This window comes from Pectinophora gossypiella, chromosome 17, assembly GCF_024362695.1.
Source record: "Pectinophora gossypiella chromosome 17, ilPecGoss1.1, whole genome shotgun sequence".
In the NCBI taxonomy this organism is placed as follows: domain Eukaryota; kingdom Metazoa; phylum Arthropoda; class Insecta; order Lepidoptera; family Gelechiidae; genus Pectinophora; species Pectinophora gossypiella.
This window is the reverse complement of record NC_065420.1, coordinates 3,153,240-3,180,239: the sequence shown is the minus strand read 5'-3', so window position 1 is coordinate 3,180,239 and position 27,000 is coordinate 3,153,240. Positions and strand designations below refer to the sequence as shown.

Below are 27,000 nucleotides of genomic sequence, written 5' to 3'. Positions count from 1 at the left end.
TTATAGTAAAATTGTTATGAAAGTAATTTCATCATACTTGCCATTAGATAGTGTCGAGACTCGTGCATAATGTTAATCTATTACGTCGTAGTATGAACAAGGCTTTAATATTGGAGGGATTTGTGGCTGCTAATGCATATCCAAATGAGCCTGTCAATACGAGAGACGATAGGGCAATCAGTACAACGTACTTGATTAACTAAACATCATAATGGACATATATATAAGTGGTGTCACAGCTTCTGTTAAACCAAATGGTTCTTATTACAGAGAGAATATGCACAAAATGAGAATATTATACGAGGCAACCATCTTATCTTGCTACATTTAACTTTACACATTATTCATTGCTTCTTTAGTATCGCGCAACTAGCGCTAGTGCAATGAATGCCGGATTAATCGATGTCTTTGTGCGGCCGCTTTGCACGCCGACGTGAGTTAACAGGCTACATAAAACGTGTTGAGCGTTGGACTCACGATCCAGCGGTCCCGGGTCGAATCCCGGTGGGGACATATCACAAAAATCACTATGTGATCCCTAGTTTGGTTTGAATATTACAGGCTGATCACCTGATTGTCCGAAAGTAGATGATCCGTGCCGCGGAAGGCACGTTAAGCCGTTGGTCCCGGTTACTACTTACGAGGGGGCTAAAATTGCCGCCATTGAAGCAATTCATCTAAGAAAGGAATATTGCAATTTGATAAGTGCGCCATGCAAAGAAATGTTAAATATTGCTATATTGCTTTCTTAGATGAAATGCTTCATTTTAACCCCCAGATGTAAGTGACTCATTTGATGTCAGCTCAATAATAATGAGGTTGGTAATTCACCTCACAACTTACACGACAGACGATGATTTGTGGGTAAAACTAAACTGGTGGACAAAAACATCGCCTCAAGTTTTGTAGTCGGGCAGAATCTGCGACACTGCTACCTCTGCGGCACCGAAAGCACTCTGTCTCAAGACATTCCTTGTTAAATCATTCCAAAAAAGAAACATACTTATAAAAGAACGCGCCTACCAAGAGCTCAACCTACACCTTAAAATACAATTCAATCCATCATTAACGAGAGCTCACCTCAAAGCCGCAAAATGATTTCCATGTTTCCAAAGACCTTAAACTATTATAATCCGTCAATGACAGACCTAGTTGAGCGTAGATAATTACATCACGGACTGAACTAAGCTGCACAACTGTTTATACTATACTGTAGGTAGAGCTATAAATGTGCACCATAGGCGATACAGCCACTAGACTCTTAACAAAAGACAAACGGGTTCTGTCAACACATATGACTGACAGGTCAGATATTAGGAGCTCGACAATGACTATGTTCGGCCATTCGTGACCGCCTCCGTTACATTTTGACGCGCTTATGTAGAAGCTTGAGTGAGACAATTAAAACGAAGCTCCTTCCCCCCCCCCAAAGCTAAGTTCGTAGAATCAATTTTATGCGAATAAACAAACATTGGTGCTGATCTTAATACACACCATCTAATTTTATTTTAAGTTATATCTGTCATTTTCTTATCCGCTGAAAAATTAAGGGACGGGTAAACGACAGGCATACATTTAATAGAACACACGTCAATTTTAGGCAGACTTTTAAAAAGGCCTTTCAAAATGTTTATATTGACCAATACCCTGTCAGAATTAAGTTGATAGCAAACCTCAAACGGGTTGCATATGAGCGATATGCTTATTTTATTCGCCCGGGCATTCATTTTAAAATTAACAGTTGTCAATCATCCGTCTCTTTCCTTTTCGACGTAAAACTTACAAGTCCTATATTACAAGAAATTTTCTTGTAAATTAATATCCATTAACACAATAATGTGTTTATCAAAACTACGCTGTAAATTACATTCTACAAGTGTCAATATTTATTTCAAAAGTATATAATTACATTACAATCATTCTACTTTTTTTGGTAAACGTAATTTACACGTACTTGTGAGTAACTTGTAGCTTGTGAACATGTAGACTTGTAAGTTGTATCAAGTATCGAGTACATAGTATTGGCTCATAAAAGTGAACAGATAGGAAGGCTTGCCAACAATATTGATCAATCCTTTTCTCACTCCATAAAAACCTTTTGTGGATTTCGATGGCGAATACTACCTCACAATCACAAGCCCCTAAGGGTAGTGATGTAATGTTTTGATAAACACGGCACTGGTGTCGTGTTTAATTTATTTGTAATAAAGCAGTAGGAGTCTATTTGGTTATATCGTCGATGGTATTATGTATAATGGACACTGAACTGATGGTCCGCCTGTAGTTTAGATGTTGAGAACATTGTTGGTTTTGCTCCCTTGTATAACAACATCTTTTTTTAATGTAAGTTTCCTTAGATAGCTAGCTGGAAGACAACAAGAGGTATAGAGGTGATTGATATCTTAAAGATTGGCACAAGTATTACGTTAAAGACTTCCGTGATCCAGTGGTTTAGCGTTGGGCTCACGATCCAAAGGTCCCGGGTTCGATTCCCGGTGGGAACATATCACAAAAAATTGTTTGTGGTCCCTAGTTTGGTTAGGACATTACTGGCTGATCACCAAATTGTCAGAAAGTAAAATGATTCGTGCTTCCGAAGACACGTTAGGCCGTTGGTCCTGGTTACTACTTACTAATGTAAGTAAGTAGTTGTTACATGAGTCATGTCAGGGGCCTTTGGCGGCTCAATAGTAACCCTGACACCGGGGTTGACGAAGTTGGTACTCCATCCCACAACCCACACGATAGAAGAAGACTATTACGTTCTTAAACGAATTTCCATTTTCATTACCAATTTATATATCGTTCGATGTCTATTTGTCAACTACTTACTTACTTTGTTAGGTTTAGTACTGAATACTGAATAAACAATATAATACAGCATTACGCCTACATCCCCAAAGGGATAAGTAGAGTTGTATAGTATAAGTATACAGGGTGTTAGTGACATCATAACGAAAACTTTGGGGGATGATTCAGATCATGGACTAAGTGGAATTTTCCGTCGCAAAAGTATGGAACGGAAAATAATTAAAAAAAACACAAAAAATCATTAATTTTCCGACAGGAAAATGGCCTCTTTGAGAAATGTCAACTGAGAATTATGGTCCGAATCATCCCCCTCAGTATTCGTTACGGTGTCACTAACACTGATACTTACTTGTTTGCCTACCGTATGTACTTGTACGGGGTGTAAGTGACGTCGTAACGAATACCGAAGGGGATGATTCAGATGATTATTCTGAGTTAATATCAAGTGGAATTTTCCATCGCAAAAGTATAAAATTAAAATAATTAAAAAAAATCTAATATATAATCTTGAATTTTGCGACGGAAAATTCCATTTGATACTAACTCAGAATCATGGTCTGAATGATCCTCTTGAGTATTCGTTACGATGCCACTAACACCATTACTATACACTATAACCACTACTATTATGCTATATATAAGTTCCATGTTACATCGAGCGAGCTTAGTCAATAAAGCGTTTCAAATTAAGAACGTGAACTCAAATGTAACTTCTATTTATAATTATTATGTTGGTAACCCCGATTACCGATTGCGATCAAAATGCTTCGGGCGGCATAAAATGTGATCATTACTCATTGATGCTTATAGGATCATCCTGGTAGGTACGTCTGTTCCGCTCGCTCAGCTATCTGTAGGGTGACCACAACGCAATTTGGACACTAATGACTGTTCCAAACTGACGTTGTTTAAATGGTGTAATGGTGTGGTCATTATGACAAGGTAATTTACGACCCGCCCCTTGTTGTGCCAAAGTGAATTTTCGATGTCTACTGTAATTAATTCTGTTATGGGAAGTACCTATTTGTCATGTTTTCGCGCACATGTTAGTTTCCAGATATTATTATTTTAATTGCTATACATTTGACTTTGAGATTGCAGGTTCGAATCCAGCAGGCCTAAACCAATGATTGTTGAATTTGTTTTCGAATCCATGTTTGGATCATAAATGAATGCTCAGCTCAGCGGTGAAGGAAAACATCGTGAGGAAACCCACATTCCCGAGAAATGCATTTTCGGAGGTATGTGACCTAACCTGTATTGGGCTGGTTTTGTCTTCGCGGGTTGGAAGGCAGTCGCTTCAAAAACCGGACCTGTCCAATCTTCAGGTTAGGTAAGCGGACCCCGTGAGACGGAAGGCAATGCAACGGAGATGACGATGAAGTATATTTTACTATAGGTATGATGGTTTTTTTTTCAGCTTGTTTTTGCACTAAGACGCAGTACCACCAAAACGCATATAAACACACGTTATGAAAATATGTATTCGTATATGCATAGATATTATTATAAATGGTTTTACTTTGACGATGAGTAATAATAAGCTAATAAGATTTTAATGTTACTGAATATCAAAAATCAATGTCGCTTAATTAAATTCTTTCTGCTTAAACATTTAATCTGTGCTTTCAATTTTCGTCAGAAATATTGTCAATTCCATTTCACGAGGGATCACACCCGGTCCAGCCATTATTTTATTAAACAAAAACAATTTCTGGAACGGAAAATATTCACATGGTAATTTTACAAGGTTATCCATAATGGAGATAAGTATCGGAAACATTTATTTGTTTTCTTTTTTGTGACGAGACTTGTCGTAGGTTTGACTCAGATAGCATTAACTACTTGGCCGGACAAATGGGGACGGCTAAGGGCTTTCACTTAGTACAAAATTTAAAAAGACATGCCTAAATATTAGTTGGGTGAGAACCTCTGCTCAGGGCGTCGTTTGAGAACCTTTTTTTGACGTGATTTTTGTAGATTTGCCGCAAATGGCATTGACTACTTGACCAGACAAATCACTACGCTGACAATACGCTGATCACCTGATTGTCCAAAAGTAAGATAATCCGTGCTTCGGAAGGCACGTTAAGCCGTTGGTCCCGGTTACTACTTACTGATGTAAGTACGTAGTCGTTACATGAGTCACGTCTGGGGCCTTTGGCTGCTCAATAATAACCTTGACAGCACGGTTGATGAGGTTGGTAATCCGCCTCACAACCCACACGATTGGGGATCCAATTATTGGTCAGCAATAATTTAGCTTCGATCGCCATCGACTCGCAAAGAAGAAGACCCACACGATAGAAGAAGATTTGAAAACAATCCTTGTCACCCTACTATTACAGTTGATCCGATTTGTAATGGAACAGCATAAAAGGTTTCCATTGCGAGTGCTGACAAGCCTGCACTGGTTTTATGCAGTCGAAATAATTGATAGCACAAGGATTTTGTTTATGTCTCATGGTTATGTTTCCTGGAAACCGACCACGCCGGCATGTTCAATGTTTTCCCTCATACAGAGCGATCAACCCACTCAGGTCGATTAATTCTTTCAAATAGAATCCTCTTAGATGACGCCCTGAGCCGGGGTTCGTACCCAACTAGGCACCCTCAGGCCTGATGTCTTAAATTTTGGACCGGTTGAAAGCCCTGAGCGCTCCCCACTCATACGGCCAAATAGTTAATGCCATCTGCGGCAAATCCAGAATAAGTCACGACAAAAAAAGCTTGGTTATGTTTTGTATCATAACATTTTTATAGCAAAAGAATTAATAAAAAAAGGCAATTCAGTAATTGAGTATTTTGGTTTTGGCCGTTTAATGCCATTTAGTTGGTCGTTCCCGGGTTCAAATTCCGGCAGAGACATAATCACGAAAATCACTTTGTGATCCCTAGTTTGGTTAGGAAATTACAGCTTGTTCGAAAGTAAGACGATCCGTGCTTCGGAAGGCACGTTAAGTCGTTGGTCCCGGTTACTACTTACTGATGTAAATACGTAATCATTACATGAGTTATGTCAGGGGTCTTTGGCGGTTGAATAGTAACCCTGACACCAAGGTTGATGAGGTTGGTAATCCACATCACAACCCACACGATAGAAGAAGAAATCAAATATACTTTATTACACAAAACTTTATATTAATATATATAGACCTGAGCCTTATTGCTCTTAAGCAATTAGGAATATTGGTTAATCATGAGACTATACAAATTTAACCTTTAAAACAACTTACCAAGAATGGTAATCAGCTGAAAGCATTATTTCTTTATTTAAACCAGTCCAGACGAAAAGGTTAAAATTATTTATAAAACCAACCAAAAATAACCAAGGACAAAGTTCAAAAGCTACTTTTCGGCGCTTACGTCAAGCTCTTTAATCCGGGAACTTTTTAAACCGGTTTGCCCCGGCCCTGTTATCCGGGTGAAATCTTCCCGGATAAATTAATGACGTGTCAGAAGTAATGTGTGGATGAAATTGTCTGGAGCCAACGTCTAAGTTAAGCACATTATTTTGTCGACGTAATCACGCGTGGTAATACCCTCAAAGCTGTAATTGATGAATACTTTTGTGCCTATGATATATAATATAATAATACATCAATTATTGATGAGAAGCTCGGTGGCGCAGCGGTAAACGCGCTCGGTCTGCGATTGTTGAAGTTAAGCAACTTTCGCAAAGGCCGGTCATAGGATCATAGGGTCATAGGACCACAAAAAAGTTTTCATCTCGAGCTCCGCCGTGCTTCGGAAGGCACGTTAAGCCGTTGGTCCCGGCTGCATTAGCAGTCGTTAATAACCATCAATCCGCACTGGGCCCGCGTGATGGTTTAAGGCCCGATCCCCTATCCATCCATAGGGAAGGCCCGTGCTCCAGCAATTGGGACGTTAATGGGCTGGTCATGAGATATATAATACATCATTACGTTACAAAAATAAACTATTTTCAACTCGATCGATACTCGATTAAATCTATACTAGCTTTTGCCCGCGGCTTCGCTCCCGTTAAATTCGGGGTAACGCGGTTCCTTTTTCGTAATATACCATATACAATTTTACCTCCTCTTTGAAGAAGTTGGGAGCAGATTTCCAAATAAAAAGATGCACGATTTTTTTGTTGCCTACAAATAGTCCGCATACCTTTAGCTTTCTTCCTTGAAAATTGCGGAATGCTTCATACAAACTTCCGACCCCAATTTTAAAGAAGTTAAGGTTAGACAGAGACAAAAATATCCTATGTCACTCTCCATCACTTAAACTATCTTCACTTAAAAACACGTCAATTCGTCGTTTCATTTTGCCGTGAAAGACGGATAAATAATAACACAGAAACATACTTTGTATTTATAATATTAGTATGGATATAATACATAATATATAAAAGAAAAAGTTCACGAACTGATTGACTCACTCATTACGAAATTTCAGAAACTACAAATGCTAAGAGCTACTAGGAGTCTCAAATTCTGCATTAGGGTTCCTTTCGGGACGTAAGTGCTCACTAAGACGGGATTTTGGGAAATTCAACCCCTAAGGGGGTAAAAACGAGTGTTGAAATTTAAATGAAACTTCTATAGTTTTAATACTAGGGTTTTACGCGAATAATGTCGCGCGAGGTGCGTGAATCTTTAAAAGGGATTTGAGTTTCAATTTGCCAAATCGACAAAACGACATAATTATATCGTCAGAATCGATAATATGGCCGTGACAAAATTTTATCACGTTACGCATGTTCGCCGTACTGTCGTCTTCTTGCTTGTGCGCCCAACAACACCATAAGTGATTGCCTTTATAGTATCGTAAAACCGAATTTTCTTTTCAAATTCAAACATTCTTTGGCTATTGTATTTTGAAATCTCGGTTAAAGCGCTGAAGTTTTTATAATTCAACGTTATTTCCACCAAAACATGCCAAAATATCGCGTCCATAAAAATTTAACGCAAGAAATGAAATCTACCCGTACGAGTGACTAGGCCATCAAACATTATTTTGACGCGCGAACGACTTCACAAAGTGGCCATTTGAATAAAACACTCTGAACCATATTGCTTTATTACCTGCTTTCGGGGCCGTAGCTAGGAGGAGTGACGAAGGGCGTCTTGCTTCCGGGTGACACCTGTAAAAAAAAATCCTACATAAGCCCACAACTGTATCCCAATCGAAGCCAAAGGTACATCCATCGCGAGATGAAGTAAGTACCCACACCTCACCGAGCTTTCTGTTAGACTAATGGGATAGGTAAAGCCATATCGCCGTCTATAAGGCCTCAAACTGAATGACAGCGGCAGCGGCGCGGCAGCGGCAGCGGTGCGGGGAGCGGCGCGTTCAAATGCTAACACTTTATATTGAAGTGTTCTCGATGGCAGCGGCGCGGGCAGCGGGGTACTAGCGGTGCGCTCTAGTCGAGCGGTGTCTCTGCGTTTGAAACTCGCCTTTTTGTTTCAGATGGATTCAGATCTTCTTTTGCCCATAATAAATCGTACGAAACAAAAGAACTACAATCGAAAATTCGTTGTCGCCGTTTCGACATCGCGTTCATTTGAGACACAACTCTATACCACCGCAACACCGCGCGGTTTGGCCGCTGGCATCGAGAACGGAACGGCTATCGCCACCGCGCCGCTGCCGCTGTCATCCAGTTTGAGCCCTAATTGTCGAGTCAACTGTGTTAGTAAAAATAGTTAATTACTCGTTATTGAAAATACGATACCGGCGCTCCCCTTTTGAGATACAAGCCCGTGTACCCCAGGTCAACATTGACTACCATAATATTAAAGCTCACACTAAACGTTATGACGGTTTTCAAAGACAATCGATTCATCATTTTCACCGACTTCGGAAATAAGGAGGTTTTCAATTCGACACCCATATTTGTTATACAATAACTTTTATTACCTAAGTAAATAAATAAATCTTGTGTGCAACGTAATATTTACGTATATGTTATTTCTCTCTATGGATAACTTACTAGGTGCAATCTTGGAGTTAGAAAAATACAATATTTTTTAAAGAACATCATAGTCAAGTTCTTTACTCGTACACTCCGTGATGATTTCGTGTCCTCGGCAAGACGCATAAAAGGAGTAACTTCAGAGCAATTGCAGATTCCCGGAAGATCACAAACAATCTACGTTAATGAACATCTCACACTGCAAAATAAGAAATTATTTCGTGAAACGCGAGATTTGGCCAAGAACTGTGGATTTAAATATGTTTGGATTAAACACAGAACCATTCTTACTCGTTGTAACGATACTTCCCCGGTTATTGCAATCCGCTCAAAAAATGATTTATGCAAAATTGAATCGCCCTCCAAATAACCGTAAGTTAATATCTAAAAATGACAAACGAATTGGTATTTCAGTTAATAAAACTACAGTAGTATTTATATTTGTACTGATCTGTATGTTACTTTTGTCAATCAAACACGTTGAATGTCTCGTACCCGTGCATTACTCTATGTGTTTACAACTTACGATAAGGTCTTCTAACCTCTCGCGTATTACCCACCATTATGTTATTTTAATGAACAATTGCGACAATTATAAAATGTACCCAAAATCCTTACGTAAAATTAAAAACATTAAATTGCATTGTATAAAATACAATAATGTTAATGGATGTATCATAATAGCAACAGGCTTGTCTTATAATATTTTGAACAGTATGTCAATTATTTCTTTATTTCTGTGTCTAAAAACTAATACTTTGAACCCACATAATACTACCTACTATACACTATTTACATTTTTTTTCGAAAATGGATAGTACGCATACCTCTTGTTATCTATGGCAGTCACTTACAAATATTAGAATGTTACGTACGAGTTATATGTCATTTTTAATTAAAAAAGATATTGAATCGCTGGTAAATCTTCAAGTAATTCTCTTCATTATTTGTTTTAGTAAACAGTACGTCGTCATCAATAGTCCTCTTGCTACAATAGTCACTTATACTGGTTCTATAAAAATAATTAAAGAGTTGAATACTACTACGTTATACCTAACTTCTTTCTATAAAATGTGTGTTCCTATTTACCTTAGGTCGTTAATTCACTTTGCGAACCATTACGTAATACTTTTAATACACTACTTGAATCTGGGCAGGTCTAAATTTAATAGTAATAATAACAATAACTTACACATTAATTCTATATCGTTTATACTGGTTTGATTAAACATGCATAAAACAATACTGTCTGTATATTACCAGAACTGCCGCGGGCTTAAAACCAAACTCCATACTATTTATATGGGCATATTGCAGCATAACTATGATGTCTTAATACTTACAGAAACTTGGCTTCAAAGTAGGATTTTGGACAGTGAGTTTATAGATGATAGGATATCGAGTGTTCCGCTACGACAGGGACCTTCCGAGGTGCGGGCGGAAGGACGGCGGGGGGGTACTCATCGCCGTGCGGCGCGAGCTGGCCGCGACGCTGTGCGCCCCTCCGCCTCCGCCGGTACCTGCGCTCTCGCCACTTATTGACCATATTATGATTGAATTACGCATTCGAAATTATTGTTGTTTGATAGGCGCCGTATACATCCCACCGAGTCTCGACTCAAATTCCTACGAATCCTGCTTTAAATACCTAAGCTTGTATTTACAGTCTCCCGATGTCAATAATTATATAATAGCCGGAGATTTTAATATGCCAACACTTGGATGGCAAGATTGTAACAACATACATGTCATTCCTATAATTCGTGCGGATAACAGCCCACAAAGCAAACTTTTCATAAACTTTTTGTCATTAATAAATGGTTACCAATTAAACACTTTCAAAAATAATCTTGATAGATTCCTAGACCTTTTTATAACAAATTTAGTCGATAGCAGATCTTTCTTAACACCTGTCACGCTGGTGCCGATAGATGACCAACATCCTGCATTCTATTGTGTCATACCGTTCAGTAATAACTTGCTGCCTTTACATAGGAAACCTCAAATCAGGTTTAACTTCGCTAAGGTCGATTATTCCAAGGTTTGTGCCGAATTGGCTGGAATAGACTGGAGCAACTTGTATGGCTCTGCTTCTGTGGAGGAAGCGGTATCAACATTCTATGAAACACTTTATGCGGTAATACGTAAACATGTACCTACTACATTGGTTAAGTCATCTCAGTACCCAAGCTGGTTTACAAAGTCGTTAATACACATCTTTAAAAACAAAAATCAGGCCTGGATAAAATGGAAAGTGTACCAAGACATCTCGCATTATAATGAATTTTCTCTCTACAGAGACAGATTTAAGGCTGAATCGCATAAGTGTTACCAAAATTATATTAAGACAGTTGAAGATAGTATAGTAGATAATATAAAATACTTCTGGACATACATAAATACAAATAAAAAATCTACATACATACCAAGTAAGATGCACTATAATAACACTAGTGCTACTAATCCTGACGCCATATGCGATCTGTTCTCTTCCTATTTTAGTTCAGTTTTCGAACCATCGCGTATAACAAATAATTTCGACATTGACATGATCCCAGATACAAATACTTCTTCTGATTTAATCATAAGTAACATCGTTTTAAGCTTAGAATCGGTACACAAGGGATTATTGTCTATCAACGCAACAAAGGGTGCAGGTGTGGACAACATTCCCCCTTCCTTTTTTAAGTATACTGCTGATATAATTTCTAAGCCGTTACACTATTTGTACAATAGAAGTTTGCGTGAAGGATATTTTCCTAAAATATGGAAATCTGCACGAATTGTGCTAGTGCACAAAGGAGGATCGAAAGATGATATTGAAAATTACCGGCCTATCTCAATTTTACCCGCCCTGTCAAAGCTTTTCGAAAAACTCGTACATAGTAACATATATCCATCATTACATCCTATTATTATACAACAACAGCATGGCTTTGTTCAGCGTCGATCATCTACCACAAACTTAATCTTATATACTTCATATCTTTTTGAAAAATTAGATGAGAACATACAAACTGACGCCATTTACACGGATTTTCGGAAAGCTTTTGACAGGGTGGATCATAAAATTCTTTTGGAGAAGTTAGCCTACAATGGTATCCGGGGTAGTTTGTGGCGTTGGTTCAAGTCTTACATTTCCAATCGCACACAAAAAGTGGTCATCAACGGTTACGAGTCTGCATTTGTGCCAGTGACCTCCGGTGTTCCCCAGGGGTCCATACTGGGACCGCTGCTCTTTATCCTGTTTATTAATGATGTCCATCGCTGTTTTAAGTTTTGCAACTTTCTCCTATATGCAGATGATATTAAAATATTTCATACCATTAGCTCCTATGATGATCACATCTATATCCAGCAGGATTTGGATCGTTTTTCTATCTACTGCATTTCAAATAAGTTATCCCTCAGCTTAAATAAATGCAAGAGTATAACTTTTACTAAGAAAAGGATTGTAAGCAACTATTCTTATGTGTTGTGTGGTGTGCATCTGGATTCCGTCAAATCTATCAGGGACCTTGGCGTGATACTTGACGCTAAGCTGCATCTTGATACTCATATAGAGACAATCACTGCTAAAGCCTATAAAATGTATGGCTTTGTCATGCGTTCATGTTCTCAATTTACCCGCCTATCTACGTTTTTTATATATATATAAGTCACTCATTCGACCACAACTCGAATATGCAGTACCCATTTGGAACCCCTATTATGATAAATACGTAAAAATCTTAGAATCCTTACAAAAAAAGTTCTTTCGACGTACATCTTTCAAGTGCTGCCGTAGTCGTATGTCGTACCCCGTACAATTGAATAAATTTAACTTACTTACACTATCATCCAGACGTCTGTATCTCGAGACAATGTTGCTGTATGATATATGCCATCATAAGTATGACTGTATCGACCTAATTGGTGGGCTTCACTATAATGTGCCACGACGATCACATGTTCGTAATACTCATAAACTGTTTGCATATAAACATTGCCGTACTAATTCTGGAAAAAGGTCACCCATATGTCGTATTGTGAATACTTACAATATACATTTCAGTCATCTTGATATGCAAAATTTGCGAGTTGGTACCTTTAGGCATATGTTATTGGAAGGGCTCCGAGAACGGGACTCAACTTAATACTTAAAAGTAACAATTTTATTGTCTCTTCCATGTAATTGCTGTCGTCGGGGTAAACGCACCCGTCCAGTGGTTTTACACTGATCCCAAGATAATCCTTTATCGTAGGGCTGGGCGGGTGCGCAACTGTTGGTACAATCATAGTATTACAGTATCATACTATCATCTTGTAATTTACTCTAATTAACTCTACTTCATCAATACTAAGTAATAAGCAATAGTTAAAACTTATTGTCTATTGTATTGATACATTTCGTTACATTTTTCTCTTTATTGTATTAATTAATTACTGTAATAGTGTTAGGCTCGATCTGCTTCCTCTTTACTTATTTAGTAAAATGCGGTCAACGCCGCTGGTGGTACAATTACCAAGTCAAATATTGTAATATTAATTATTAAACCATATTGTATCATTGTTGGTTGATCCAAATAAAAAAAAAAAAAAAAATATATAGTCAATTTTCGTCAATATTATTATAATTAATTTTAACCCACATAAGCGAGAAATGCGTTTCGGAGGTACGTGACCTAACCTGTGTTGGGCTGGTTTTCCTTTCGCGGGTTGGGTCAGACAGGCAGTCGCTTCTGTAAAAAACCTGACCAGTCAAATCTTCAGGTTAGGTAAGCGGACGGAAATGTTGAGTATTATACGTACAGGGTGTTAGTGACATCGTAACGAAAACTTTGAGGGGTGATTGAGGCCATGATTCTGAGATGATATCAAGTGGAATTTTCCGTCGCAAAAGTATGGAATTGAAAATAATTAAAAAAAACACAAGAATATTCAGACTGAAAATTCCACTTGATATCAACTCAGAATCATGGTCTGAATCATCCCCCTCAGTATTCGTTACGGTGTCACTAACACCCATACCTACTTGTATGGCTACCGTATGTACTTGTGTGGGGTGTAAGTGACATCGTAACGAATACTGAGGGGGATGATTCAGCTGATTATTCTGAGTTAATATCCAGTGGAATTTTTCATCGCAAAATTATAGAATTGAAAATAATTTCAAAAAACTAAAAAAAATCATGAATTTTGCGACGAAAAATTCCACTTGATATTAACTCAGAATCATGGTCTAAATCATCCCCCTGAGTATTCGTTACGATGTCACTAACACCCTGTATTTTTTTGACACTACTCTTCATTCTTGGGGTAACACCTTTGGGTGACACTTATGGGTGACATCACGTTATCACCCCGAAGAAGAAGAAGATCCCCCGGGTAACACCCATCAACGCCACTGCCTTCTAAATGTACAGTCATAACATCAGATTTTATCGGAGTTAAAAATTGGCAGACTTCCGTACTGTGTAGGTAGCTCATTGAGATAGCTACAGCAAATGTAGTCTTACGTCATAGAATAAACAATAATCAAATTTCCATTTTAGGGCTTGAAAACCACTTTAGTCCTAACCTAACCCATAACCGAACACTTCATACAAAACACCTTGTTTTACACAGACACTACACATTGACGTTATAGTACCTACACGCGCATCTGTGTGTGTGACGTATGACGCCAAACGATTGAAGACTAAAGTAACACCAAGAAGGGTGAGGTAAACCTAGCTCAGCCGCTGGTGGGGAGCGGAGGGTTGCCGTTCTATCCTAGTATTATTCCTTATTCTATGCCTTTACCGTGCAAGATATCTTTAGTTGACTTCTGGTTCTGTAGGTTAGGGGCCTTAACCGAGTTGATAACGATTATGAAACTCAACATTTTTTTTATGACGTGACTTATCGTATACCTACCGGCATTAACTACTTGATCGGGCAACTAGGGAGCGCTGGGGCTCACCCGACAATTGACAGTCACAGTCATAAAAATGTATGGAATTGACAAGGTGGCATGTCAAACTCATACATTTTTATGACTGTCATTATCGATTGTCTTAAACATTTGCAACTTGTCCAAGGCTCCTGTTCCAATAATGGGGCGTTTTGTGTATGGCCAACACTTTAGAACTCTTTGGTATCAGTATGTACTTTTGACTATCTCTAACTGTAGGTAGATACTTTTGCTTCAATACGTCAAATTATTTAAAGCGACATCATTGTAAAATATATTAATGATAGTGATTGTAATAGAAAATGCAATTTCAAATCCCATTACAGCTGCTAATATGAATTTCATGTTTAATTAGCTTCATAATTATGACGCATTGAAAATTATTCATTCATAAAATGATGCTATATTAACAACATTCAAACTAAAGAGTTTTTATTATAGAGAAATAACGCGAAGGCATTGCCGGTAGGGACCGAAATATACACAAAAGCATTTTAATATGAGTCAACTTATATAATAACAATATTATAAAACTTTCTGACAGCCTCTGTGGTCTAGTGGTTAGAGCGTTAGGCTCACGATCAGGTCCGGGATCTATTCCCGATGGGCATATTGCCGAAATCACTTTGTGAGAGTGTCCTTTGTTTGGTAAGGACTTTTTAGGCTGGAATCACCTGATTGTCTGAAAAAGTAAGTCTTCGGGGGCACGTTAAGCCGTTCCCGGCTATTAGCCGTGAAAACACCTGCACCAACCCGCATTGGAGCAACGTGGTGGAGTATGCTCCATACCCCCTCCGGTTGATAGAGGGGAGGCCTGTGTCCAGCAGTGGGACGTATTTAGGCTGTTTATGTTATGTTATAAAACTTTCAACATCATTTATTGCTACTTTAGTATCGCGCAAGCACAACTAACGCTTGTGTTACTACGCAATGAACAGCGGGTAAATCGATGTAGCGGTCCAGCCAGAAATGTTTTGTTGCGGCCGCTTCACACGCCGACATGAGTTAACAGGCGACATGCAGACTCGTGTAATTTAGTGCTGAAGGCATAATTATGTCCTTTGTTTCCCTGATCTGTGATTCAAACACGATACTCACATACAAAATGTTCGTCGTGATTCATTTACTGTCATGAACATCGAATCAATTCCAAAATAATAAAACCTGTCCTAGATTGGGGCCGAATTAAAAAATAAAACACATTGAGCTGTTTATCGACCCGGACATGTTGCAATAACTGATAAATTTAGATCTAAGTATCTAATAATACAGGGTGTAAGTGACATCGTAACAAATACTGAGGGGTATGATTCAAACCATGATTCTGAGTTAATATCAAGTGGAATTTTTGTGTTTTTCTACAAAATCTATACTTTTGCGATGCAAAATTCCACTTGATATTAACTCAGAATAATGAGTTGAATCACCCCCCTCAGTATTCGCTACGATGTCGCTTACACCCCTTACAAGTATTTATAGTAGCTATATAAGTATCTATATGGGTGTTAGTGACATCGTAACAAATTCTCAGGGGGATGATTCAGACCATGATTCTGAGTTAATATCAAGTGGATTTTACTGTCAGAAAATTCATGAAAAACTTTGGTGTTTTTTTAATAATTTTCAGTTCCGTACTTTTGCGACGGAAACTTTCACTTGATAATTACTTAGAATCATGGTCTGAATCATTCCTCAAAGATTTTGTTATCACTAGCACCCTGTATACCGTTAAATAGAAAATAATCGATTGACCTTATATCTATTGATACATCATTATGCTAGTGGATCTGCACACCCCATTACAGATCACAAGCGATATCACGTATGTACGATTTCGAAAATATCAATTGGGATTTTAAAAAAAATATTTCGTCATTACGTTTACAGATAACAAAATATAAAATATTTTACATTCGCGTGGAATAACAGAATTAACTGTTTAACGGAATTATCGGTATGTTTGGTCACATAATTTGAGATTTTGACTGCGAAATAAATTTGAATTCCCATTCCGCTACAAAGCAGGCATTAGTGAACATAGATAAATTATGATTCTAGTTTTATATAGCACTCACCTGTGCTTTAGAGACTCACTAACAGAAAATAAAATTCAGATAAATTCTGACTCGAACGGAATCTCTTCTTTATCCTGCAGCTCTTGTCAAGCCGGAACGAACGTGTTAACTATTCCACCATCGGGTTTCCTCCTGTCCTGAACCTGAAGATTTGATAAGTCTGGTTTTTTACTGAAGTGACTGCCTGGCTGACCTTCCCTGTGCAGGGAAAACCACTCCGCTACAGGTGCATCATCATCATTTCTAGCATTATCCCGTTTTTCACAGGGTCCGCTTACCTAAGCTGAAGATTTGACAGGTCCGGTTTTTTACTGGAGCGACTGCCTGTCTGACCTTTCAATCCGCGAAGGGAAAACCAGCGTAATATAGGTTGGGTCAGATACTTCCGAAAATGCATGTCTCGGGAGTATGGGTTTCCTTACGATGTTTTCCTTCACCGTTGAGCACGTGATAACCATTTTTGACCCAAACATGAATTCGAAAACAAATAAGTCACATGCCTACGAAACGCATTTCGTGGGTTTCCTCTTGATGAAACATTTAAGATTAAAACATGAATTCGAAAATATATTCGAAAATTCATGTTGGGATACGAACCAAAACTAGAAAGTGACAGTTAAGATAGCCATAGAGGCAGCCAATCAGCTCGCGACACCAAACACTTCAGGACCCCGATACCGACCCCACCGGCGTGGTCGACGATTTTCCTCAATCAGCGCTTATGGCTATCAACCCACTTGGGTCGATTAATTCTTTCAAATATTTCTCCTCTCAGACGACGCCCTGAGCCGAGGTTCGCGCCCACCTGGGCACTTTCAGGCCTGTTGTCTTAAACGTTGTACCGGGTGAGAACCTTCAGCGCTCTCCATTGTCCGGCCAAGTAGTTAATGCCGTCTGCGGCAAATCTACAATTAGTTACGTCAAAAAAAAAAAACAGTTAAGCGTGCTTTTGGACTGGGCTACCATGGCTATTATACTTTATGGTTATTTAAAAAAAAGACGAGTTCATCTACCTCTGTGATTATCTGTGTGGGGACATAAAGTTGCCCCATAAATAAGTGCGTACTAAACACATTTTTACTGAGAACGTGCTCCATAAAGATCCGAGGAATGATTATATTTACGACCACCCACGGTTTAAATTTTGCTTAGCGTAATGCAGATGTTGGCAATATTCGAGTTTTTATCGAAATTTATGGTCAAAATCTCTGATGTTACACCTATTATCAGGTTGTGGGAGATTTTCAGCCCATGTAAAATTATAGTTAAGTTTTGACTCTGATTCCTAATTGAACAGCTCTCAAAGTCACTACAAACTACATTATTTAGTATCAACCCTATATCCCTAAAGGGGTAGGAAGAGGTGAACAGTGTAACCTACTCCTCTGTGGGTGACTTGTTATAATTTACATTTAAATAATATAGTCTAACACAATGGTGCTAATTCCTGTAAACACCATCTAATTTTATTTTAAGTTATATCTGTCATTTTCTTATCCGCCGAAAAGGAAAGGGACGGGTAATCGACAAGCATAAAATTTATGGAACACACGTCAATTTTAAGCACAAATCTAAACCAACCGTCTAAAAATTTTACATCCGTCAATAACCCGACACAGGTAAGTAGACAGCACGTCAAACGGATTGCTTACCAGGGACGTACCTTTTGATTCGCCCGGGTTATTCATTCATTTACTCATTCTTCCTAAAATTAAGAGCTGTGAATCATCCGTCCCTTTCCTTTTCGACGGATATGAAAATGACGGATATAACTTAAAATAAAATTAGGCGGTGTCTGCAGGAATCGGGGCCATTAATAGGTCTAACAGAAAGCCAGGTGTGGGTACTAAGATTTTCATCATCTTACGATGGATGTACCTTTGACTACTTAATTGGGTTAGAGCATTACTATAGCGAAAAGTACAAAGTAACCGTTAAAAATAAATACAATACAAGAAGTGTAAGAGAGAAAAGACTGATACAACCCAAAACAAATAATTATTATGGAGAAAGATTGTCGTCATATTTAGTGCCAAAAATATTTAATAAAATAAGCTTGTTAAGACAAAATAATAAGTTAAGTAAAAATCTGTCAAAATTAAAACTAAGAAGTGTATTGCTCGATAGCTGTCATCATCATCATCAGCCCATTAACGTCCCCACTGCTGGGGCACGGGCCTTCCCTATGGATGGGTAGGGAGATCGGGCCTTAAACCATCACGCGGGCCCAGTGCGGATTGATGGTTATTAACGACTGCTAATGCAGCCGGGACCAACGGCTTAACGTGCCTTCCGAAGCACGGAGGAGCTCGAGATGAAAACTTTTTTTTTTTGTGGTCACCCATCCAATGACCGGCCTTTGCGAAAGTTGCTTTACTTCAACAATCGCAGACCGAGCGCGTTAACCGCTGCGCCACCGAGCTCCTCGATAGCTGTAAGTAATATTATTTGTATTAATAATTACTGTCGGTAGGTAAATTAAGATATAAGCATATGAGCGCTACTCGCGGATGATTTGTAAATCTACCGTTTAAGTTTTTCATTTAAATAAATTAAAAAAAAAGACTAACCTAATTGGAATATAGTCGTGAGATTACGTTATGTTATTGTTATACAGGGTGTTAGTGACATCGTAACGAAATCGGTGAAAAATTCTCATGAAATGTATAATTAAAACACATGATACTGTGGAACGCGCTACCCAGGGTCACTCGGGAATGTGACACGGTGGGTAGTTTTAAAAGGAACTTGAAGGATTATTATTTGAGTCTTGCTTGAGTTGCATTAGTCGTATTTGTATGCATTTACTTATTTATTTAGGTATATATATATATATATATTGTATATATAGTGTGTATTTTTATAAACCGATATAGAAAGTATATAATATGTTTATATATTTATGAAATATAATAATAATATTATATAAGTAATTAAGTAATTTCTAAATAATTTGTACGCGTATGTATGTCTATCTATATAATATTATACGTTGAAAGTCTCTCTTGTCACGTAGGTCAGCTGGAAGAAATCTCTTTGTTTAGAGATAAGCTTGCCTGTACTATCTGTTTTCTTTGTATGTTTCTTGTGTCTGTTTCATTGTGTACAAATAAATAAATAAAAAAATGATAACGGGTCCTTACCGCGTATAAAGCAGGGATATGAGACTCATCAAGTGCCATTATCACGGGATAACTAACCTCAAATAAAAATGAAAATGAATGAATGTGTGTTAATGACCTCGCTCCCCATTTCTCTGGCCAAGTAGTTAATGGCATATGCGGCAAATCTACAATAAGTCACGTAAAAAAAAATGCAGCTGGAGGGCTACTGCGTCTGTTGTCCGCACGGCTGCTCTAGCTCTGGTTTTCTCGACGGTATTGAATATTTTATAATAAATAATGAATATAGATAGATAGAAATAATTAATATAGATAATATTGACTCAAACTATGTGAATAAAATGTCCTCCAGACAACCTGACGTCAGAATGTCTGGCCATTTTCTTTATATGTTTTTTCACTGTTCGTTGAGGTACTAGATAATTTAATGTAGGTGCCAATTAGTACCAAAAAGGTATTGAACTTTGATAGTTTCCAAACATAAAATATCGCACTTGATCCAGGGGTTCTGACGCTAACGTCAGAACGCGCGTCTGGACGCGTGATTTCATGAGCTACCACGCGCCCGTGTGGTACCGCAGTGCACATACACAAAAGTTGGACACTCAGCTAGACGAAGCAATGCGCTTTATAACGGGAGCTATCAGATTCACTCCACTCCCATGGCTTCCAGTCCTGGCTCATACTCCACCGACTGAGCTGTGAAGACAAATTTAGTTCCTATAACGTTCTGAAACGATTATTTAATGAATTTCTCAGGGAAGAAACCTTGTCATGCGTGTGATTGGTCCTAGTCTGTACGTTATTAAGTAAGTAGGTACTTTTTTTATACAACGGAAATTTCGAGAACAATTTGCTTGTATCCTCCGTAGGATGATATTTTGCCTAGACCTATTTATTTAAGACAAACTACAACGTAGGCAAGCAGTGAAATTAGTGACGTGACAAAGATTAATTTTTGAATTCGAAACCATTTACTTCATGAGAATAAATTTAATCGGATCTAAACATAAACGTAAACAGCCTATACACGTCGTACTGCCGGGCACAGGCTTTCTTTCAACCATCTGGAGGGGGGTATTTGAGCATACTCCACCACACTGCCCCACACCGCGGGTTGGTAGAGGTAACAGCATGGACCAACGGCTTAACCACCCCTCCGAAGTACGGAATCGTCTTGCTTTTTCAAACAATCAGGTGATTCAAGCCTACAATGTCTTTACCAAACAAATCACTACGCCATATTTATAAAAATGTAAATGCTAATGAAAAGAAATGTTTCATAAAAAATATTTTATATTCTCATAAACAATGACCCTAAAATGTATTCATGAATTCATATTTTTTTCACGTGTATTTATCATTCCATTACTTGTTTATACAATAACTGTACGGCTTACAATTTATTGCTCGAATTTTTTAACTTTAGCAAATTTAGCAAATATGATTTAATTTAACTTTACAATCGCGAAAGCGGGTGGCAGCACATCACTAAAAGCTTTGGAAACACCCAGAAATTGGGTCGGCCTGAATTTTATGAGAGCAAGATATATTTTTTTAGTAATAATGGTTAGTGAAATATGACTGCTTTTTATCCAACAGTGACTTTCGACCTATTTCTGAATTTCTGGGAAACGGTCTAACTGGGTCCGGTTGGAATAAATTATTTCAGGCTTCATTAAGAAAGGCACGTTGCGCCGGTTATATTACTGATGTAAGTAAGTTATTGTTACATGAGTCATATCAGGGGCGTCTGGCGGCTTAACGATAACCGTGACACCAGGGTTGATTAGATTGGTCATTCACCTCACAACTAACACGATAGAAGAAGAAGAAGGCTTCATTTAATTGCTTCCGCTGGAAGTAAAAAAAAGAAGAATGCGATCATCTGCTTGTCTTCGCGGGCATGTCAAAAACTGATAGAAAGATTTTGGTCTTTTTCACATGTTTCGGCCTCCGTGGTCCAGTTGTTGAGCGTTGGGCTCACAATCTGGAGGTTCTGGGATCGGTTCCCGGTGGGGACACGTGTCACAAAAATCACTTTGTAAACCTGTCCTGATCGCCTGATTGGGTGAAAATAAGATGATTCCATGCTTCGAAGGTTACGTTAAGCAGGCGGTCCAGGTTATTACTTAAGTAAGTACGTAGTCGTATATGAGCTGATGAGATGTCAGGGACCTTTGGCAGCTCAGTAGTAACCCTGACACCAGGGTTGGCGAGGTCTGTCACTGATCTCACAATCCATACGAGAGAATAGAAGATGAAAATTTTTTTGGCGTGACTTGTAGATTTGCCGCAAATGGCATTAACTATTTGGCCGAACAAAAGAAAACTATTATAGTACTAACAGGGTGTTAGTGACATCGTAACGAGAACTTTGAGGGATGTTTCAGACCACGATTCTGAGTTGATATCAAGTGGAAGTTTCCGTGGCAAAAGTATGAAACTGAAAATAATTAAAGTAAATACTAAAATATCCATGAATTTTCCACTTGATATCAACACAGAATCGTGAAAACGATGTCACTAACACCTGTACATACTCAAGCCAGAGAAGTGTGAGGATGGAAGCAAATGGAATACCATGGTATCTGCTTATCTCGGAGGGAGATAGAGTTTATGTATGTATGCACGTTATAAACTGCCTATATACGTCCCACTGCTGAGCACAGGCCTCCCCTCAATCAACCGGAGGTGGTATGGAGCATACTCCACCACGCTGCTCTAATGCGTGTCGGTGGAGGTGTTTTTACGGCTAATAGCCGGGACCAACGGCTTAACGTGGCCTCCGAAGCACGGGATCATCTTACTTTTTCGGACAATCAGGTGATTCAAGCCTGAAAAGTCCTAATTGTATGCATGTTACATACATACATACATAAACTCACGCCCGTAATCCCTAATGGGGTGGGCAGAGCCACAAGTAATCAAAGACAACTTGCAGCCACTGTTGATACGATGTCGTAAGCTGGATATGATGAACCTTATGGTGATAAGGGATCAGCGTATCGCCCATAACATTAGTCCATCATCTTAGAGGACACAATCCCATGTATGCATGTTAGTTATATAAAATGCCCAAATGCAGCAGTGTGACAAAGCCCTTTTAAAACTTTGCGTTCTACAGCAGTTTACTTTAAAATTTTACAAGAAAAACACCACAGTATATTGGGCGAACGCTACCGTGACAAAAACGGGGTGTAACATAAATTATTCATAAAATCTTGACTTTTCCCGCGTCACCGTACTTACAAGCCAAATATATAGCTACTGTGGTACATGTAGCTGTAAAAACACGACAGAACGATGTATTGTAACAACATTTGAAAAAATACGACCACAAAATATCATTTATTCATTTAATACCAAGGTTCTGATTCCTGTACACACCATCTAATTTTATTTTAAGTGATACAGCACAACAGCCTCCGTGGTCTAGTGGTAAGAGCGTTAGGCTCACGATCTGGAGGTCCGGGTTCGATTCCCGATGGGGACATTGTCGAAATCACTTTGTGAGACTGTCCTTTGTTTGGTAAGGACTTTACAGGCTTGAATCACCTGATTGTCCGAAAAAGTAAGTTGATTCCGTACTTCGGAGGGCACGTTAAGCCGTTGGTCCCGGCTATTAGCCGTAAAACACCTCCACCAACCCGCAGTGGAGCAGCGTGGTGGAGTATGCTCCATACCCTCTCCGGTTGATTGAGAGGAGGCCTGTGCCCAGCAGTGGGACGTCTATAGGCTATTTATGTTATGTTATATTATGTTATGATACAGCAAAGGGATGGGCAATTGACAGGCATAAACAAAACACGTCAATTTCAGGCAGAAATTTAAAACACCTCCCATTTTTTTTATATTGGCCAATAACCCGACAGAATTAAGTTGACAGCACACGCCAAATGGGTTGCATATCAGCGATATATCTATTTTATCCGCCCGTGTTATTAATTAAAATTAACAGTTGTGAATAATGCGTTTCTTTTCTTTTCGGCAGATAAGAATATGACACTTGAAATTTTAGGAGATATCTGCAGCAATGGCCAATGATTATCTAAATAATATACAACACAAGAACAACTCACGTCATTACTAAAGAAAACAAAATCATAATGATATTTAAAGGGAATAGAAATACCTGGTAGATAAAAAAGTATCTTAGTAGAATTCCGTCGCTAACAATCTTATGTAAGTATACAACATCATAGATTATCCACTATCCTGGCTTTTACTATAGCATAAACATAGTGCAGGCAATGTTTAGCCTGCAAGTAAGTTCGTACGAGATAAAATTTTGTCATTTTCCTTGCTTATGTTTCGGGCAAGTAGTTTGTTCAAGACTTTAGGTTTGAAGCTGGAAATTTTCTGAAAATTCTGCACTCAACAAATAGATGTTCCTAGAACGGTAATTTCCAAGTACTGCACATATTATTATTTGTTATATTTGAAGCAGTATTTTAAAACGTGATAATATTAATAATTATTTCTCAACTTTTATGCATTGTAGCATGTTAAAGTGTAAATAAAATTGTATAATTATTATTTATTTCCTTTTTGTATTGCACTCATAGCGTGCTGAAGTGTAAATTATATATTATTAGTATTTGAAAACAAGTAGTTGGTAGAGTTGACAGTTGCTTTAGTTCCGATATCGGTCTTTTTCTTCTGTCGTGTGGATTGTGAGGTGGATTACCAACCTCATCAACCCTGGTGTCAGGGTTATTACTAAGCCGCCATAGGCCCCTGACATGATTCATGTAACAACTACATACTTACATTAGTAAGTTATAACCGGGACCAACGGCTTAACGTGCCTTCCGAAGCACGGATCGTTTTACTTTCGGACAATGTGAGGTGATCAGCCTGTAATGTCCTAATCAAAGTAGGGATCATAAAGTGATTTTTGTGATTTGTCCCCACCGGGATTCGAACCCGCTCCGGATCGTGAGCACAACGCTTAACCACTGGACCACGGAGGCCGTTGTCGTCGGTAAGTTATACTAAAGCAGTGTTACTTTATTCAAGTGATTATCCAATGTATTTAAAACGGTTCACTTTTATACATACGTGCATAAACAGACCACGTACGTCCCACTGCTGGGCACAGGTCTTTCCTTAATCAACCCGAAGGCGTATGGAGCATATTTCGCCACGCCGCTCCACTGCAGGTTGGTGGAGGTGTATTTTACAGCTAATAGTCGGGACCAATGGCTTATCGTGCTCTCTGATTCACGTAATAATCGTACTTGCAGATCACTGCAATTTACTAGTTACGCCACCAGAGCACGCACATAAGGAGAACGTTCTTCATATAGAATTAATAGCAATCCTGACACCAGGGTTGATGGGGTTGAAACCACCTCACAACCCACACGATAAAAGAAGATGATAATATAGATTTTAAATGTGGTACTGGTAGGTCGTTGAAATGTGGCACTGGTATTAAGTGGGTAGCAATTATTGAGAACCGTAAACCGTTTCAACTTGGAATACGCCGGCAATATATGAGTGATCGGCGATTCTGACGGATACGCCACCAGAGCCTCTTCAACCGGTGAATGTATACCCATACCCACCGGTGAATTAATCGACCCACTATCAAATATTTTTTCCTCTGAGACGACGCCCTGAGCCGAGGTTCGCGCCCATCTGGGCACCCTCAGGCCTGTTGTCTTAAACGTTGTACCGGGTGAGAGCCTTCAGCGCTCCCCATTTGTCCGGCCAAGTAGTTAATGCCATCTGCGGCAAATCTATAATAAGTCACGTAAAAAAAAGGCTGTGTTGTATAACTTAGAGAAAATCAATGACACTTTAAACACGTACTTATTCGTATACGTAGGTATACAAGGGCGCTATTCAAATCAGCTGTTAAGCACGCTATAGTTGAAATTGTGCATTTTGAACACCATTTGCCGTAATTTGGTGGTTTATAAACTAAAATATGGTGTCGTTATGTTATGTTACCGCTTTTGTATAAGCGGCTTACCTCGGTTTAACTTGTGATTTAAATGTGTTATACGAATAGTGACGCCGCAATGTTCATGCTGATGTTATATTTAAATTACATACATACATAAACAGCCTATATACGTCCCACTGCCGGGCACAGGCCTCCCCTCAATCTACCGGAGGGGGTATGGAACATAATCCACCACGCTGCTCCAATGCGGGCTGGTGGAGTTGTTTTTACGGCTAATAGCCGGGACCAGCGGCTTAACGTGCTCTCCGAAGCACGGAATCATCTTAGATTTTCGGACAATCAAGTGATTGAAGCCTCAAAAGTCCTTACCAAACAAAGGACAGTCGCACAAAGTGATTTCGACAATGTCCCCAACGGGAATCGAACCCGGACCTCCAGATCGTGAGCCTAACGCTCTAACATATTTAGATTATAAAAATAAAATCATTTTTTTACATAGATTCCTCATTTTACGGTTGCCTGGAAGACATCGCTTCAAGCAATAAGCTCGACTATAGCCAAATAACTATAAATAACTTTTATTGTACCTGTTCCCTTTTCTGGTGCATAAAATTTGTATTCGGTTGTGAAATACCTATTATTTTTAATTTTATAACACAAATGGATTCTGATTCGGATGGCTCGCCCCTTATTACATGGAAACATAGTGGGTGTATAATTATTATACGTTTTTGCCCTCATAAAGACACATACATAAACTCACGCCTATTTTATGGAATTCCATTTGCTTCAATCCTGACACACTTCTCTTGCTCCTCCACATTCATCAATCGCTTCATACACGCACGCCGGTTCAGAGTAGATCGTACTAAACCTTTTCTAAGGACATCCCCAATTTGGTCAATTTACGTTCTGTCTTCTTCTGCTAACCTTACCAACAACCTTCGCTGTATATGCCACTAGTTAAAATGTTAATTAAAAATAATGGAAGACACAATGATGACGTCAGATGAGATTTATATAGCAACGTCAACGAACGTGACAACAAGAGTTGTTGTGACATTAATTTGTAAATGGGTCGTTCTTCTTTTTTATCGACAATGATCTGTCCTTCGTTCTGCTTCTGATAAGTTATGTTTTAGAATTTTGTTTCATGTTTCCATTGTCCAAAAATATAGTTATCTTATTAT

At 38.6% G+C, this 27,000-nt stretch overlaps 1 protein-coding gene across 1 annotated transcript in view; it reads right to left on the bottom strand.

The window, feature by feature from the left end:
• LOC126374380 (alpha-N-acetylgalactosaminidase-like) overlaps nucleotides 1–27,000 on the bottom strand; it is a 191,249-nt gene that overhangs the window by 75,441 nt on the left and 88,808 nt on the right. Inside the window, exon 2 of the mRNA XM_050021002.1 lies at nucleotides 7,869–7,927. Coding sequence (XP_049876959.1) covers nucleotides 7,869–7,927 — 59 coding nt within the window. The remainder of the gene's footprint in view (nucleotides 1–7,868; nucleotides 7,928–27,000) is intronic.